This window comes from Anolis sagrei, chromosome 1 (assembly GCF_037176765.1).
Source record: "Anolis sagrei isolate rAnoSag1 chromosome 1, rAnoSag1.mat, whole genome shotgun sequence".
Classification (NCBI taxonomy): domain Eukaryota; kingdom Metazoa; phylum Chordata; class Lepidosauria; order Squamata; family Dactyloidae; genus Anolis; species Anolis sagrei.
The window spans coordinates 167,727,072-167,743,076 of NC_090021.1; the positions used below are offsets into that span (position 1 = coordinate 167,727,072).

At 43.1% G+C, this 16,005-nt stretch overlaps 1 protein-coding gene across 3 annotated transcripts in view; it reads left to right on the forward strand.

Annotated features, from left to right (window-relative positions):
• The window catches only part of NRP2 (neuropilin 2), a 386,206-nt gene that overhangs the window by 209,790 nt on the left and 160,411 nt on the right, over positions 1-16,005 (forward strand). For all 3 annotated transcript variants that reach the window (XM_060782906.2, XM_060782908.2, XM_060782914.2), the window contains 4 exons: positions 1,708-1,938; positions 4,523-4,678; positions 8,971-9,140; positions 12,664-12,819. In XM_060782906.2, coding sequence (XP_060638889.2) covers positions 1,708-1,938; positions 4,523-4,678; positions 8,971-9,140; positions 12,664-12,819 — 713 coding nt within the window. The remainder of the gene's footprint in view (positions 1-1,707; positions 1,939-4,522; positions 4,679-8,970; positions 9,141-12,663; positions 12,820-16,005) is intronic.

Here is a 16,005-nt window from a genome sequence, read left to right on the forward strand (position 1 = left end):
TTTGTGGTGGTGGTTAAGCATTGCTCAGTACCATGGTGGTCCACACTCTTGTGACATCCCGAATAGACTACTGCAACATACTCTACGTGGGATGTTGCATGTACAGTGTGTTGGGTTTGCTTCCTTTTCAGTGCAAACACATCCATTTTTGTGGTGGCGGTTAGGCATTGTTCAGTACCATGGTGGTCCATGCTCTTTTTACATCCCAAATAGACTACTGCAATGCAGTACATGGGGCTGCCTTTGAAGACTGCCTGGAAGCTTCAATTAGTCCAACAGTCGGCAACCAGGCTGCTCACTGGAGCAGTGCTCAGGGAGCGTACAACTCCTCTGTTATGCCAGCTCCACTGGCTGCCGATCAGCTTCCGAGCACAATTCAAAGTCTTAGCCTTTAAAGGTCTTAACCTTTAAAGCCCCACATGGTTCTGGCCCAGACTACCTGTCCAAACGTATCTCCTGGTATGAACCATCACAAACTTAAGATCATCTGGAGAGGCCCTTCTCTCAACCCTACCAACATTGCAAGCGTGATTGGTGGAGACGAGGGACAGAGCCTTCTCATCAGTGGCCCCCCACCTGTGGAACGCTCTCCCCAGAGACATCAGAATGGCCACCTCCCACCTGTCTTTTAGAAGAAAAATCAAGACCTGGCTTTGGGACCAAGCGTTGGATTAGTGAGCAGCAAGGAAAATACAATTTTAACACTTATGGCAATGATTTGACCCAGACTGGATTTTAGACTGTGATTTTAATAGGCGTGTGTTAATCAATTGTTTTAATTATTATTTTAATATTTTAAATATTTTAATGTATTGTTGATTGCTTTATTATGATGACACCGTATGGTGTTTGTGAGGCCACCCTGAGTCTCCCCTTGAGGGTGAGAAGGGCAGGGTATAAATATAGGAAATAAATAAATAGAACTGCATGGCTTTGAAGCAATGTATTCCAAGTGAAACACCAGAGATCCTCTGTTGCAGCCGGAGAGCCAGGAGGTCTTGCAACATTCTTCCTCTCCCGCCTTCCTCCTAGTGACCCGTAGCCAAGAGAATTCAATTGTTAATTGTCTGGTCCCCACAGAGCAATAGTTTTAATGCAGTCGGAGCCTGAACAGAATGCAACCTCCTTTTCTCCCCCCAAGGCACCTTGGGTTGGCAAGAAATAGAAAGGCACTTAGCAAGCTGGGGCACAATAGAGGCCAGTGTTGGGGTCATCCCTAAATAAGTGGTAATATTGTCTGCAGTGTCGGCAGGCAGGAAGGCGTTCCTTGCAGACGGGAATTACTTACATTTCTGATGTGATGGTTAACATGGGCACATGAGAAAGGCGCTCTGTTTCCTCCTTCGACAGAACGCCTCACACGTACCCCCTGTCTTGCCCGCCTCTGAGGATTTTTTGACCTTTCCATTGTGAAAGCTCCTCCTGTTCATGTGCCACTTTTTCAGTGCTTGAGATGCAAAACTTCGGGTGTCACTCCGGTGAAACTGCTTTGCTAATTGCCATTCTGATGGAAAATAAAACAGGGACAGTAACATTAATAATTAATACTTTTGCAAGGCTGCAGCAATTTTCCGCATGGGGGATTTAAGTGCTTTAAGAAAACAATTACAAATTACACCTCGCAGACTGGCTACTGAGAATGAGGGGGCTGACAATGTAGGCTATTAATGTCCTGTCTCGGTCATTTTTTTCTCTCTCTTGCTGTAGGCTCTGAAGATTGCTCTCGAAATTTCACCAGCTCAAATGGTACTATTGAATCCCCCGGATTTCCTGATAAATATCCTCACAATTTGGACTGTGCCTTCACCATCATGGCCAAGCCAAAGATGGAGATCATCCTTCAGTTTTTAACCTTTGACCTCGAGCATGACCCCTTGCAAGTTGGAGAGGGTGATTGCAAATATGATTGGCTGGACATCTGGGATGGTATTCCTCAAGGTAAGGATTAAAATGATGCATTGCCAATCCTGTCTTCTGTATCTGGCTATTGTCAAGCTAACAACATCAATTTTGTGCCTGAAGAATTCCATAAAGGTCATAAATTGCTAACACTCTACAGCTCTATCCAATCTCGTATATTGTTGCCTTGTTCTTCACAGAGGCCAGAAGTTAAATTGAACAGTGATGGAGTTCCCTTTTCTATTTCTCGTGCCAGCATCACACCCTTTCTGGTTCAATATAAAGGTGTAGCTGATGTTACAATACAGTGAGACCTTTCAATAATCTGATTTACACAATCAGATTGTGGAGATTAGAAAGTAGCCTTTGAAGTACTCAGAAGAAGAACAAAAGTATCCTGATCTCAGAAAAACCCTTTAATCAGAAAGGATAGATAGATAGATAGATAGATAGATAGATAGATAGATAAGAGATATAGATATATAGCACTGGTTGCATACTAGAAGGCATTGTATGTTGTTTTAAGCACAATTTCTATGGAAAAGTGGCTGAAAAATGTTATTCAGCAATCTATCACAAACTTGCATGTCAATGAAACAACATATGCCTTAGTATAGATCAGGGGTCCACAAACTTTTTAAGCAAAAGGCCAGGTCACAGTCCCTCAAACTGTTGGAGGGCCGGATTATAATTTGAAAAATAAAACATGAATTCCTGTGCATGCTGCACATATCTTATTTGTAGTGTAAAAAACACTTAAAAACAATAAAATAATTAAAATGAGGAACAATGTTAACAAATATAAAATTATTAGTATTTCAATAGGAAATGTGGGCCTGCTTTTGGCTGATGAGATAGGATTGTTGTTGTTGTTATGTGTTTTTAAGCCATTTCAGACTTAGGTAGACCCTGAGCGAGGGCCGGGTAAATGACCTTGGAGGGCCACATCCGGCCCCCGGGCCTTAGTTTGAGGACCCCTGGTATAGATAGATGCATTCTAGACTTCACTCAATAATAATAATAATAATAATAATAATAATAATAATAATAATCGAAATCCAGCATATAAATCACGTTTGCTGTGACATACTGTGCTTTTGTGTCAGTAAAATAATAAAATAATCAAAATAATCAAAATCCAGCATATAGATCACGTTTGCTGTGACATACTGTGCCTTTGTGTCAGTAAAATAAAATAATAATAATTTTTTTTTGGTCATGTCAGGAGTGACTTGAGAAACTGCAAGTCGCTTCTGGTGTGAGAGAACTGGCCGTCTGCAAGGACGTTGCCCAGGGGACGCTCGGATGATTTGATGTTTTTATCATCCTTGTGAGAGGCTTCTCTCATGTCCCCGCATGAGGAGCTGGAGTTGATAGAGGGGGCTCATCCGCCTCTCCCTGGATTTGAACCTGCGACCTGTCAGTCTTCAGACCTGCCGGCACAGGGGTTTGACCCACTGCGCCACCAGGGGCTCCATAATAATAATAATAATAATAATAATAATAATAATAATCAAAATCCAGCATATAGATCACATTTGCTGTGACATACTGTGCTTTTGTGTCAGTAAAATAATAATAATAATAATAATAATAATAATAATAATAATAATAACAATAATAGAAATCCAGGATATAGATCACGTTTGCTATGACATACTGTGTCTTTGTGTCAGTAAAATAATAATAAAATAATAATAATCGAAATCCAGCATATAGATCACATTTGCTGTGACATACTGTCCTTTTGTGTCAGTAAAATAATAATAATAATAATAATAATAATAATAATAATAATTTATTTATATTCCTCTCTATCCCCCCCCCCCCCCCCCAAGGGACTCAGGGCGGATTCCAAACATAAAAGGCAAACATTCAATGCCCAAATACAACAACAATACATCCATACCAACAGAATTTATACAACCCAACATATAAATATGAATTATAACTTAACAAATTAAAATAAAATAACAGACATAAGACAAAACATCAAACATCAAATGGAAACGATAATTTCCCATTTCTTTGGGGCAAATTGATTAATCATTGCTCAAGATATCTATTGAGCCGGTGGGGTGAACAGGGCACAGATACGGATGGCAACTATTAATCAGAGGTATAATGGTAATATTACCAACTACTATTCCTCCTCCTTGTAAGCCAGTGAGCAAAGGTATGTCTTCAGCTGTTTTTTGAAAGTGGGGAGGGAGGGAGCCATCTTTAACTCCTTAACACTATGTAACATGGTTTTTGTTCCTGGGTTATAAATGTCATTTCCTAATTGGTTGTATCATAAAAAAACATGGGAAAAGTTTATTAAACTCCAAAAGCTTTGTTTTTGCAGGACAACATATTTTGTTATAGTTTTTCAAAGTTTGTTGCATTGTGTAATTGCATACCTTTATACTTAGACCTAAGCCCCACTAAGTTCAATAAGACTTATTTCCATGGAAGGAATAAAGTACCACAGCTGAAAATATTAAGTTTCAACTGTTTGGCTCTTTTTACTGGTGTATTACTCTTGGTTGTGCAGCTAAAAGGATTTTCTGAAAGCAAGGAGGCAAGGTCACAGTGGTCTAACGAAGAGGTAAATGGTACTTTCTTTCTGTTTCTATTGTAGTGGGTCCCTTGATTGGCAGGTATTGTGGCACGAAAACCCCATCAGAGATCCGCTCAACGACTGGCATCCTGTCACTCACTTTCCACACCGATTTAGCAGTGGCTAAAGATGGCTTCTCGGCTCGCTATTACTTGGTCCAGCAGGAAGTGCCAGAGAGTAAGTAGCAAAGTTCTGGGCATTCCCGTATATTCCAAAAACATTGCCAGGGTTGATTGATGCTTCTGAAATTTTCACGGCTGAGCACAACTGCAACACTGAGGTGGCGATGATGTGGAAATCAATATTCACATTATTTTTAGTTTTGACAGTTTCAGTTCCAGTGTTTGAATTTCAAGGTATAGCTCAGTGGTCCCCTCCCAAATATGTTACATCGCAAATGTGAAGTTTTGTCATCACCAACCTTCAAACTTCCAGTGCTAGATTTCAAAATTGCTGTGGAAAAATCTAAAGCCAACCCTGTAATTAAAAAATTCTTGAAAATAGTTATCTTAAGATCTTTTTTCAGCCTCCAAATTCAAGGTTTTATAGAAGAGTTGGGAGTTGTAGAAAGAACCATGAATATGTAATATTACCACTTGTCTGTTCTGCTTGTGAGGGATATTTTGTCGCTTTCTTTCTGTATTGTATGCCATTTCACAGCTTTTGCAGGGTGTTTAGATAGTAAGTGGTTTCGAAGTGGAATTTCGAATTAACCCAGCAGTGGATCTTCTACATTCGCCAGCACCAAGATATGAAAATGGCCTCTAGTCAAAGTCTCATCCAGTCTGAGGGAGACAGCTACCTTAGGGATCAGATGGTGATGTTGGAGGATAGAACAGTGTGTGTGGTATAGACAACCAGCATCCCTTAAGCCAGTGATGAGATATTGTGGTGCGTTGGGGTGCTCCATGTTCTGCCCACAGGCTTCCATTGCTGGATGATATCAATAATTTGAGAGAACACCTCCTACACCAGGAACATAGTCACACAAAGTTGAAGCTACCAAAGGTACATCTACGCTGACCGCTTAAGTCAGTTTCAAACTGGTATTAAGAAAGCGGTTTTGCTGTGTGGATGTTTATCAACCAGCTGTATTACATTTTTGACAGAACAAACAAACAAACATACAAAAGACACAGAGTTTGCAAGCTTGGTAGTTGATTAAATGTCCTTTGACCAGTATCTGGCCACTTGGAGTGCCTCTGGTGTTCCTGCAAGGAAGTCCTCCATTGTACATGTGGCAGGGCTCAGGTTGCATTGCAGCAGGTGGTCAGTGGTTTGCTCTTCTCCACACTCGCATGTCGTGGATTCCACTTTGTAGCCCCATTTCTTGAGGTTGGCTCTGCATCTCGTGGTGCCAGAGCGCAGTCTGTTCAGTGCCTTCCAAGTTGCCCAGTTTTCTGTGTGCTCAGGAGGGAGTCTCTCATTGATTGAGGCTCTGGGTTTGAGCCTGCCACTTTTGGGCTCTCGCTTGCTGAGGTGTTTCAGCGAGTGTCTCTGTAGATCTTAGAAAACTATTTCTTGATTTAAGTTGTTGGCGTGCTGGCTGACACCCAAACAAGGGATGAGCTGGAGATGTCTCTGCCTTGGTCCTTTCACTATTGGCTTGCTGTGTGGATGATTACATAGGAAATCATGGAAGTGGCCTAAATGGTGATTTCACAAATTCCAGAAACTGGCATCAGACCAGTTCCAGGATCCTTAGAGCAACATTGGGTATCTGCCCAGTGGTTGACATTCTGCGAAACCAATATTGCCCTTCAATATGGTTTACATTGCAGCACACTAATGCACATTAAAGACTTTCTTTTGGACTTTCCCCTGACTTTGCTTATGTTGGCTTAAAGTCCTTAAAGCACACTGTAGCACACTTTTGTGGCACACATCATTCTAACTGCTGCAATTCGAAGTTAACTTTGAACTGCATTAAATGGTCAGTGAGGATGGGGCCTTGGTTTGTCTTTTCTTGCTCAGGGGAAGAAGAACAGAGCAATGAAGCTTGAAGCTCCACTTCTAAGTCCTAATAGGGATTTGTCTTCAAGACTTGCAACTGCCGCTGGAAGCTTTTGTTTTTCTACACTCAGAAAAAAGCAAAGCTCAGACCAAAAGCCAGGCTTACAAAAGAGTGTTACACTTGTAAGCCAGGTTGACAGAGTGCAGCTAAATGCCTTTGGCCATGCTCATGTAGCTTCCTCAAGGGAAGGATGAATGGGCTGACATCACTAACTTGATAGAAACACACTGATGAATGCACACAGACAGCATGGTTTTCTAGTGTGGAGAACAAGTGTACGAAGGATATTTGGAAAGGACAAAGAGGGATTGTGAGATGGATTCAGACCATTCATGAGCTGGAAATTCTCTCCTGCCTTAAGGTAGACAACTATCATCAAATGTAGTGGAAGACGATCACTCTAGGTGACTTCTGAATGTGAAATAAGTGTCTATACTTGCACATGTGTGTATATGTAGCCATCTCTTTCAGGAAGCAAGATATCTTGGCCCAGCAAGTTAAACAGCTTTTGAAAAATTATGTCTGTGAGTTTCTCTAAGCACTAAGAGTAAAATAACTTTAAAAGTTCCAGATATAACAAGCAGACAGCACAGGAAAGAGCCTGTTCATGCCCAGAGTAAAGTGTTGGAAATGGAAGACAAGACTAAATGAACATTTGCTCTGGGTTGTTGTAGTTTTTTTCCGGCTATATGGCCATTTATTAGAGGCATTCTCTCCTGACGTTTCACCTGCATCTATGGCACGCATCCTCAGAGGTAGTGAGGTCTTTTGGAACTAGGAAAATTGGGTTTATATATCTGTGGAATGACCAGGGTGGGACAAAGAACTCTTGTCTGTTGGAGCTAGGTGTGAATGTATCAACTGTCCACCTTGATTAGCATTTGATGGCCTGGTTGTTGTTTGGTGTGGCTTGTTAGTGCCTGGGGCACTCTTTTGTTGAGAGGTGATTAGATGTCCATGTTGATCCCTCTCTGTTGTTTTGAATCATAGAATCATAGAATCAAAAAGTTGGAAGAGACCTCATGGGCCATCCAGTCCAACCACCTGCCAAGAAGCAGGAATATTGCATTCAAATCACCCCGGACAGATGGCCATCCAGCCTCTGTTTAAAAGCTTCCAAAGAAGGAGCCTCCACCACACTCTGGGGCAGAGAGTTCCACTGCTGAACAGTTCTCACAGTCAGGAAGTTCTTCCTCATGTTCAGATGGAATCTCCTCTCTTGTAGTTTGAAGCCATTGTTCCGCGTCCTAGTCTCCAAGGAAGCAGAAAACAAGCTGGCTCCCCCCTCCCTGTGGCTTCCTCTCACATATTTATACATGGCTATCATATCTCCTCTCATTCTTCTCTTCTTCAGGCTAAACATGTTCAGCTCCTTAAGCCGCTCCTAATAGGGCTTGTTCTCCAACCTCGACACAGCATATTATTTGAGAACACAGAAATGCTGGACCACTCTAATAACCACCATGTCAGACTACACAGAGAAGCCATTGAAATCCATAAGCATGTGCACAACTTCAACAGAAAGGAGGAAACTATGAAAATGAACAAAATCTGGCTACTAGTATTATAAACTCTAAAATTACAACAACAAAACGACAGAGAGTAAACAATCAGGGACAGCTTATCACCTCTCAACAAAATATTCCCCCAAGCACTAACAAGCCACACCAAAAAGCTGCCAGGCCATCAAATGCTAATTAAGGTGGTGAGTTGAAACATTTGCACCTAGCTCCAACGGACAAGAGTTCTTTGTCCCACCCTGGTCATTCCACAGATATATAAACCCAACTTTCCTAGTTCCAACAGACCTCACAACCTCTGAGGATGCTTGCCATAGATGCAGGTGAAATGTCAGGAGAGAATGCCTCTAGAACATGGCCATATAGCCCGAAAAAACCTGCAACAACCCAGTGATTCCAGCCATGAAAGCCTTCGGCAATACATTGAGTATTTGCTCTGTTCCAGCAAAGAATTTCTACTCTCCCAGCCTCCATATATCCTTTACCTACAAGTGTTTCTTTTTCCTTTCTTTGCTCCCAAGAGCAAAGCAAGCAAGCATAACCAACATAGATGTTTCAGGGAAAAATTAATTATACAGATGATTTGATCATGAACTATGTATGTTGCAAAATAATAATTTTATTCCACATGCAAAGTACCAGTACTTCATTTTGCATTAATGGCTTTTTGTGCAGAAATATCCATTCCTTGGCTTGCTCTAGAAAATTACAAGACAAGAAAGGTTTGCATAATGAGTGGTGGCAAAGTTGAGGAGGAGTTTCCTAGGATACTACATGTTAGCTTTTTCCATTCTCTTGTCTTTTCCTAGGTCCGTCTCTCGTCACAGATACTTTTATTTGATAGGAAGTAGGGGAGGCAATTTAGTGGCACTGCTTTTACATTGGGATGGAACATGGGAGAGTTAGAGACTCCTCTTTTCCTTTGCTCTCTCTAGACTTCCAGTGCAACAGTCCGCTGGGCATGGAATCGGGCCGAATCTCAAACGAACAGATCACGGCCTCCTCCACTTACTCCGATGGCAGGTGGACCCCACAGCAGAGCCGTCTCAACAGTGATGACAATGGATGGACTCCCAATGTGGACAGCAACAAGGAATTCCTGCAGGTATTTTCAGTTCCTAATATAACAGCAGTCAAGAGCTTAGAAGAGACACCAACCCAATTTGAAAATGCTGGGACTGAAGCCATCCTATCAGGCTTAGCAATAGTTGTGTTGCCAGATAACTGCTGTGCTGTGTGATGTTGGAGTCATTTTTGCCAAGTCCCTTTATTTTTGCCCCCCAGCATCCTCCTCTGTGAAAGGCTTGGCTTGGCATGGCAGGAGTGAGCACGCTGTGTGTCCATGGAAGCAGCCTTGGCAGGGTAATGTTTGGGAGACAAGCGCCTTTTTAGCTTAGACACATAGCTTGTCTTGGCAAAGGCACAGCCACCGTCTCCAGGCCTTCGGGTTCCTTCCCTCAACTCCCCTCCTGAGCCACTCACACAAACACTTTACCCTTGAACCAAACTGATTTATCACACTGTGCAATTGACCCCAGAACATGAGGCTTGTAGAAGCTTCTGTTGCTCTTGTTGCCTGCTGGGACCCAGCAGGAGCTGTTTGAACTGTGGATTGGCAGAGGCAAAGTGACTCTGGTCTTCATGAACTGAAGGCAGCCCTGCCGGACCATTAACATTCCTGCAGAAGTTGTAGCTTGACCCGGTGCCCTCGCCTTCCCCCCAGTCTTGATGGACTTTCCAGAAGGCCAAGAGGGGGAGCAGCCTGCCACTTATGGGCTCTTTTGGTTCTAAATAGTGAGTGAGTTGGGACTCTTTTCCTGCATTGGGCGAGTACAGCTAGAATAATATTTATTCTGCTGGAGAACTGGTGATGCGTACCAGCAGCTGGGAATTCCAGCAGGAAAGTATGAAGGGGAAAGGCCTCCGCAGGGGCTACACAGGACTTGCTCATGTCAGCAAAGAGTTGTGGAGCGGCATGTGCTAAAGGACGTTCAACACAAGAAGTCCTGGGAGGTCAAGGCCTGCAACAGATGTCCAATTCCTCATAGCATGGTCACCAGGCTAGCATGCTGGTGTGATCAACATTACAAAGAAATCACTTAGCATGGACTATCATGACTTAATCTTATGTGTGAAAGACCTCAGACCCTCCGCCAATGTGTGTCAGCCTTTGTTCTACCAAAAATGATTTTGATAGCCATTCTGTTGCTTGGGTTTTTGTTTTATTTGAGTTCTATAATGTCAGGTCAAAAGGTTCAATGTCTTTTAACTCAACTCAATTGTTTGGGTTCATAGATTAGGAAAATTACTTATTTCTTAGACCACAGAATCTGCTGGGATAATACTATGCTGGGGAGGAGCCTGCTAGAACCAGGAAAAATGTCTTTTCAGACTAAGATCTGTCAGTATTTCCTTACAACAAACTTTGCAAAACATTGAGGGTGGCATTGGAGGCTCCACTTTTCTTCCAATCCAGACCTTTTTTATAGTCCTTTATTTGGCCCTGAAATTGAGTGGCCCCAGTCCCCTAGTAGGGCCATTGCTGAGACCAATCCTTGTACTGGGATTGTGGCGCAGCTGGCTGAGTGTCAACTGCATTAAGATCACTCTGACCAAAAAATCATGAGTTCAAAGCCAGCCCAGGTTGGAGTGGGTTTCCAACCAATTGTGTGCAGCCTGTTGTCGACCTTTGCAACCTGAAAGTTGCATCTGTCAAGTAGGAAAATTAGGTACCACCTTAAAAAGTGTGGGGAGGCTAAATTAACTGATTTATGAGGCCATAAAAAGAAGACTCCAGCAAAGCATTCCAGCGGGGAAGCATGCGGGGAATGCGGAAGTGCTTCATCAGCATCGCAGATGGATGAGGAAAGCAACAGTTCCCCTGGCAGCCAGAAAAAGTTAAATAGCCTCTGAGTATATGTTTGTATGTCAAAAATTGGCATTGAATGTTTGCCATATATGTGTACACTGTAATCCTCCCCGAGTCCCCTGTGGGGTGAGAAGGGCAGAATATAAAAGCTGTAAGTAAGTAAATAAATAAATAAATAAAATACTATAGTATTCAGCCAGCCCCATTTTTCCCTTCTCCTTGGCCCAGCCTGTTCCAAATAGTCCAGGCCCCTTATTGAAATCTTTGCCCCTGGCAACTTACCTTGCATGAAGAAGAGAGCGGAACTGGTTTAAAATTGATTTTAATGTATATGTTGTGTTAACAGTTTATACCTATGTTTTTGTTTTATATTGTATGTTTTTGTATTATTTTGCATATGTGGAAACCGCTCTGAGTCCCCTAGGGGAGATAGGGCGGTATATAAATAAAGTTTTTTTTAATTATTTGAAGCACAACAAGATGAATCCACAGCAGATACTCTGCTGGCTGTTGAATTGGATCACACGTTGGACACTTCCAAAGTGTCTAGCACCGTGTGATGCGTGCAGATCCCAGTAAGGTGGCCTTCTGCAGCTGGCAGATGGTAATTTTTTCAGCGCTGATTGTGTTTAAGTGCAGGCCAAGGTCTTTAGGCACTGCACCCAGTGTGCCCATCACCACTGGGACCACCTTGACTGGCTTGTGCCACAGTCTTTGCAGTTTGATCTTTAAATTCTCATATCATGTCAGCTTTTCCAGTTGTTTCTCTGAAATCCTGCTGTCACCTGGGATGGCAACATCAACAATCCATACTTTGTTTTTTAACACAATTGTGAGGTCAGGAGTATTATGCTCCAAAACTATTATTATTATTATTATTATTATTATTATTATTATTATTATTATTATGGCACTTTGGTAGAGGAGTACATAGCCTGCTTCCATTCAAATTATTTCCACTCAGATGCATATTTTTTTGTTTGATTGTGCATACTGACTGTTAAGAGAGGAACACAACTGTTCTGTGGACTCTTTGGGAATACACTGAGGATTTGCTCCCAGATATGTTTACAGTTCATTCTGATGAGGCAAAAAAGAGAGAGGGAAAAGGAGTGGATAAGCAGTTCCAAAATGTGCTACTCTCCTTCAATTATAAGAACGGCAATAAACCCAGGCAGACTGAAAACATTTCCTTCTATGGCTCACACACTGCTATATCTAGGAATGTTAACTCAGCTGGTCTTTAACTTGATCCTATTAAGTTCTTACACTGGAACAGAGCTTAGATGGAATAGGCAACTCCGAACATGGCCAGTGGCAAAAGCTACAGCTGTGTCACAGTGATGTGCTGAACGTGAAATGCTGTCATGCTCATTTATACCAGCTGAGCACTCGATCCTCAGGTCTGCTTTCAGACATATCTTCCTCAGAGCAGCTGTATGCCCGGTGTGGTGAGTCCTCAGGAGCCTCTGAGTCCAATGTGCTACCATTGTGTGCTGTCATGTTGGTGGCTCTTAGAGATCCATTGTGGTTGGGCCAGAAGGCAAAATGGGTCCATGATCCTATGAACGATGTGCTCATGGAGCAGGTTTTATGTCAAGAGCCTCCTAGTTCTGAACGGCATGCTAGGTCTGAACCTGCCTCAGGAGTTTTTGTATTTGACAATACTGTAACTGTTCCATCACAGGAAGATCCATTATATTGTTGATCTTGTAAGTCTCTGCCCATTTTTCTCTCATACTTGTCCCATTACTGGTAGGTGGATCTCCGCTTTCTCACAGTGCTGACAGCCATTGCGACACAAGGTGCCATCTCCAGAGAAACACAGACTGGGTATTATGTTCGGACGTATAAACTAGAGGTCAGCACAAATGGTGAGGACTGGATGATGTACCGGCATGGCAAAAACCACAAAGTAAGTGTTTTCTTCTTTGCAATAATTCTGAATCACAGAACATTTTGTTTGCTGGCGAGGTGAGAGGCTTAAATCATTTGGAGCCCATATAAAGGGCCCCAGTACTTTTCTGTTTGCTGCCAAGACACAAAACATGGGGCCTGCCAACCCCCACCCAAGCTATCTTTCATATCTCCTGAAAGATAAGGAGAAAAGTGTTCCTTGGAAAACTTGGCTGCCGTTGTGCCTTGCTCTGTGGAGGGAGAGCCTGCTGTATGCCTTTTGACTGCAAATGAAGGAGAAAATGTTTTTTGCAAGCCCATGTTTTTGCCATACAAGATTCATTGAGCATTTATGGCCTGAGCCTCATCCACATGCTGGGTTAACAATCACAAAACCACATGAAACTGCAGTTTAGGAGTTACTGGGGCCTAGAAAATGAAAGGGCACAAATCCGGAGAGGGGATCACAATGTCCTAGAGAATAAAGCCCAACGATAAATAATGAGGAGCAGTTAGGTTTGTCAGGGAGAGGGGATCGGTAGTCTCAGCAGTGGTTGGCAGTGATGCATTGAGCACTCTGTGCTTGGGCCTTGCGCTGTCTATAAATACGCCAGTGTTGACCCGTGTTGATCCCTTCACCTCTGAATGCATAGTGTGTGCTTGGTGGAAGTGGGGAGATTGTGTTCTGGGCAGGTGTGCGAGAAAGTGGGGGGGAAGAGGGGAGAGACAGGGCTGTGTATATGGAGTGCAGCTGAGTATAATAAAGTCATTGCCGCTCCTGGGAAGGTAACAGAGCTGTCAGTCATCTGGGCTTTCCTTGTGAAGGCACTTCTGAACCGACCCTCTGTGCTTTGCTGCAGAATACTGTGGAACAGGAATTCTTTAACACTGTCTCATCAAACCACGTTAAGCCAAGAGATGAGGATGGGGGAGAATGTATTTTGAAATGGGTCCCTTACTAAAGACAGTGGCTCTGGACACAGAGGGAAGGTATCATCTTCTTCCCTGCCTGGCAGGAAATACTAGCAAGTGCTGGGAGACTTGAGAGTCTCTCTTTTGTTCCTCTCAAACGCTGATGTTCCTTTGCTATGCCCAAGGAAAGTGGCAAGTGGCTCTGAACTGCAACGCTTGCTGTCTCTCTTTCTGGGGAGTTTCCTTCTGTCCCCAGCTATATCAGGGCAGCAATTCCTGCTCAGCTACATTAGTATTTATTCATCGTGTCAGAAGCAAACCAAAACAGTTGTATTGCATTAAAAACAAACAAACAGACCTCACTACCTCTGAGGATGCTTGCCATAGATGCAGGCGAAACGTCAGGAGAGAATGCCTCTAGAACATGGCCATATAGCCCGAAAAAACCTGCAACAAGTTTGCAGACTTGGTATTCTATTAAATGTCCTTTGACCAGTATCTGGCCACTTAGAGTGCTTCTAGTGTTGCTGCAAGGAGGTCCTCCATGGTGCATGTTGCTTGGCTCAGGTTGCATTGCAGCAGGTGGTCTGTGGTTTGCTCTTCTCCACACTCGCATGTCATGGATTCCACTTTGTACCCCATTTTTTAAGGTTGGCTCTGCATCTCATGGTGCCAGAGCACAGTCTGTTCAGTGCCTTCCAAGTTGCCCAGTTTTCTGTGTGCCCAGGGGGAGTCTCTCATTTGGTATCAGCCATTGATTGAGGTTCTGGGTTTGAGCCTGCCACTTTTGGACTCTCGCTTGCTGAGGTGTTCCAGCGAGTGTCTCTGTAGATCTTAGAAAACGATTTCTTGATTTAAGTCATTGGTGTGCTGGCTGACACCCAAACGAGATGGGCTGGAGATGTCACTGCCTTGGTCCTTTCACTATTGGCAAGTCGCTTCTGGAATGAGAGAATCAGCTGTCTACAAAGTCGTTGCCCAGGGGATGCCCAGATGTCTTGCAATCCTGCAGGGACGCTTAGATGTAATGATGGCATAGCTGCTGCCACATTGGAAGGTGTCTTGGCGTAGTCAGATTGATTCCTCTAGTCCTAAAACACCAATTCTGAGTGGCAGCAGAAGCAGCATTTTCGGATGTGAGACAGGACTTCCTGGTGATCTCTTATCCAAGGGGTGGTTGGGACTGTTTCTGAAATAAGACAAAATCATGCTTTTTCAGGATAGTATGATGATAAGCAGACAAAGGTGGGCCACAGCTCTAAAAGCTAAAGAGACATTTTTCCTAGTCGGAAATAGTTTTGCTTGAGGGATTGTGGCTTACACAACTGTGAGTTCTACATCATATTTGTGATCTGTTTTCAGTTCTGGGTTCTTGTAGGTTTTTTCGGGCTATATGGCCATGTTCTAGAGGCCTTCTCTCCTGATGTTTCACCTGCATCTATGGCAAGCATCCTCAGAGGTAGTGAGGTTTTCAGTTCTGTTGTGCTTCCATATACCTGTGCATCATCTTAACTATACTAGTTGCTGAAATTCCTTTTGATACTCTCAGTTTAGAAATGTACAACACTGAGAAGCTAGGTAGCTTTGTGCTGGACAGGAACTCTCCAAAAGATGCGATGACACTATGGACTTGGGAATGTGTGAATCAGACCCCTTTGGACCCCAGTGTTCCTGGGCTGAGTGGGAGCATCTGAAGAAGGAATGCAGCAATTCTACTGAATGCTGTTGCAGTCATTGGGACAAACAGGATCCTTCACAGGTAGTGGCAAGACCATAACTAGACAGAGGCAAATGCAGTTGTAGTCTCTTTTCAGACCTGGTTGGTGTGGAAAGGGAGGATTAGCTGACATGTTCCTGGGTTCCCTTTGGTCTTCCCTTGAGCCTTATAATCCCCACCCATTTAAACTATAAGCCACTGAATCAGAGTTTGGATTTGCTATTTTTTACCTACCCAGCATGACCAATGACTGTGCTAGCAGAGGGCATTTGGGACTTCTAATCCATAAATCAACTTTTTCAAGCTTTGTCCTAAGCCCACTTGACTTTGTTTCGCCTTAGTTACACTTAGGAAGCCAAGCATTTTTCAGTCTTGCTATGGAAAAAATCAAAGAAAATTAAAAATCCTTAGAGCTCTCAGCAGCAGTCCTTTAGATGAATCTGAGCCAAGTTTCATCTTCCAGCAGGATTCAGAGAGAGATGATTCATGTGAGATTATATCTGCAGTGTTCACGGATCTGGAGAACAGTTAAAAATCATGTGCAGGAAGAAAAGGCAGTAAATTACACGAGATTGT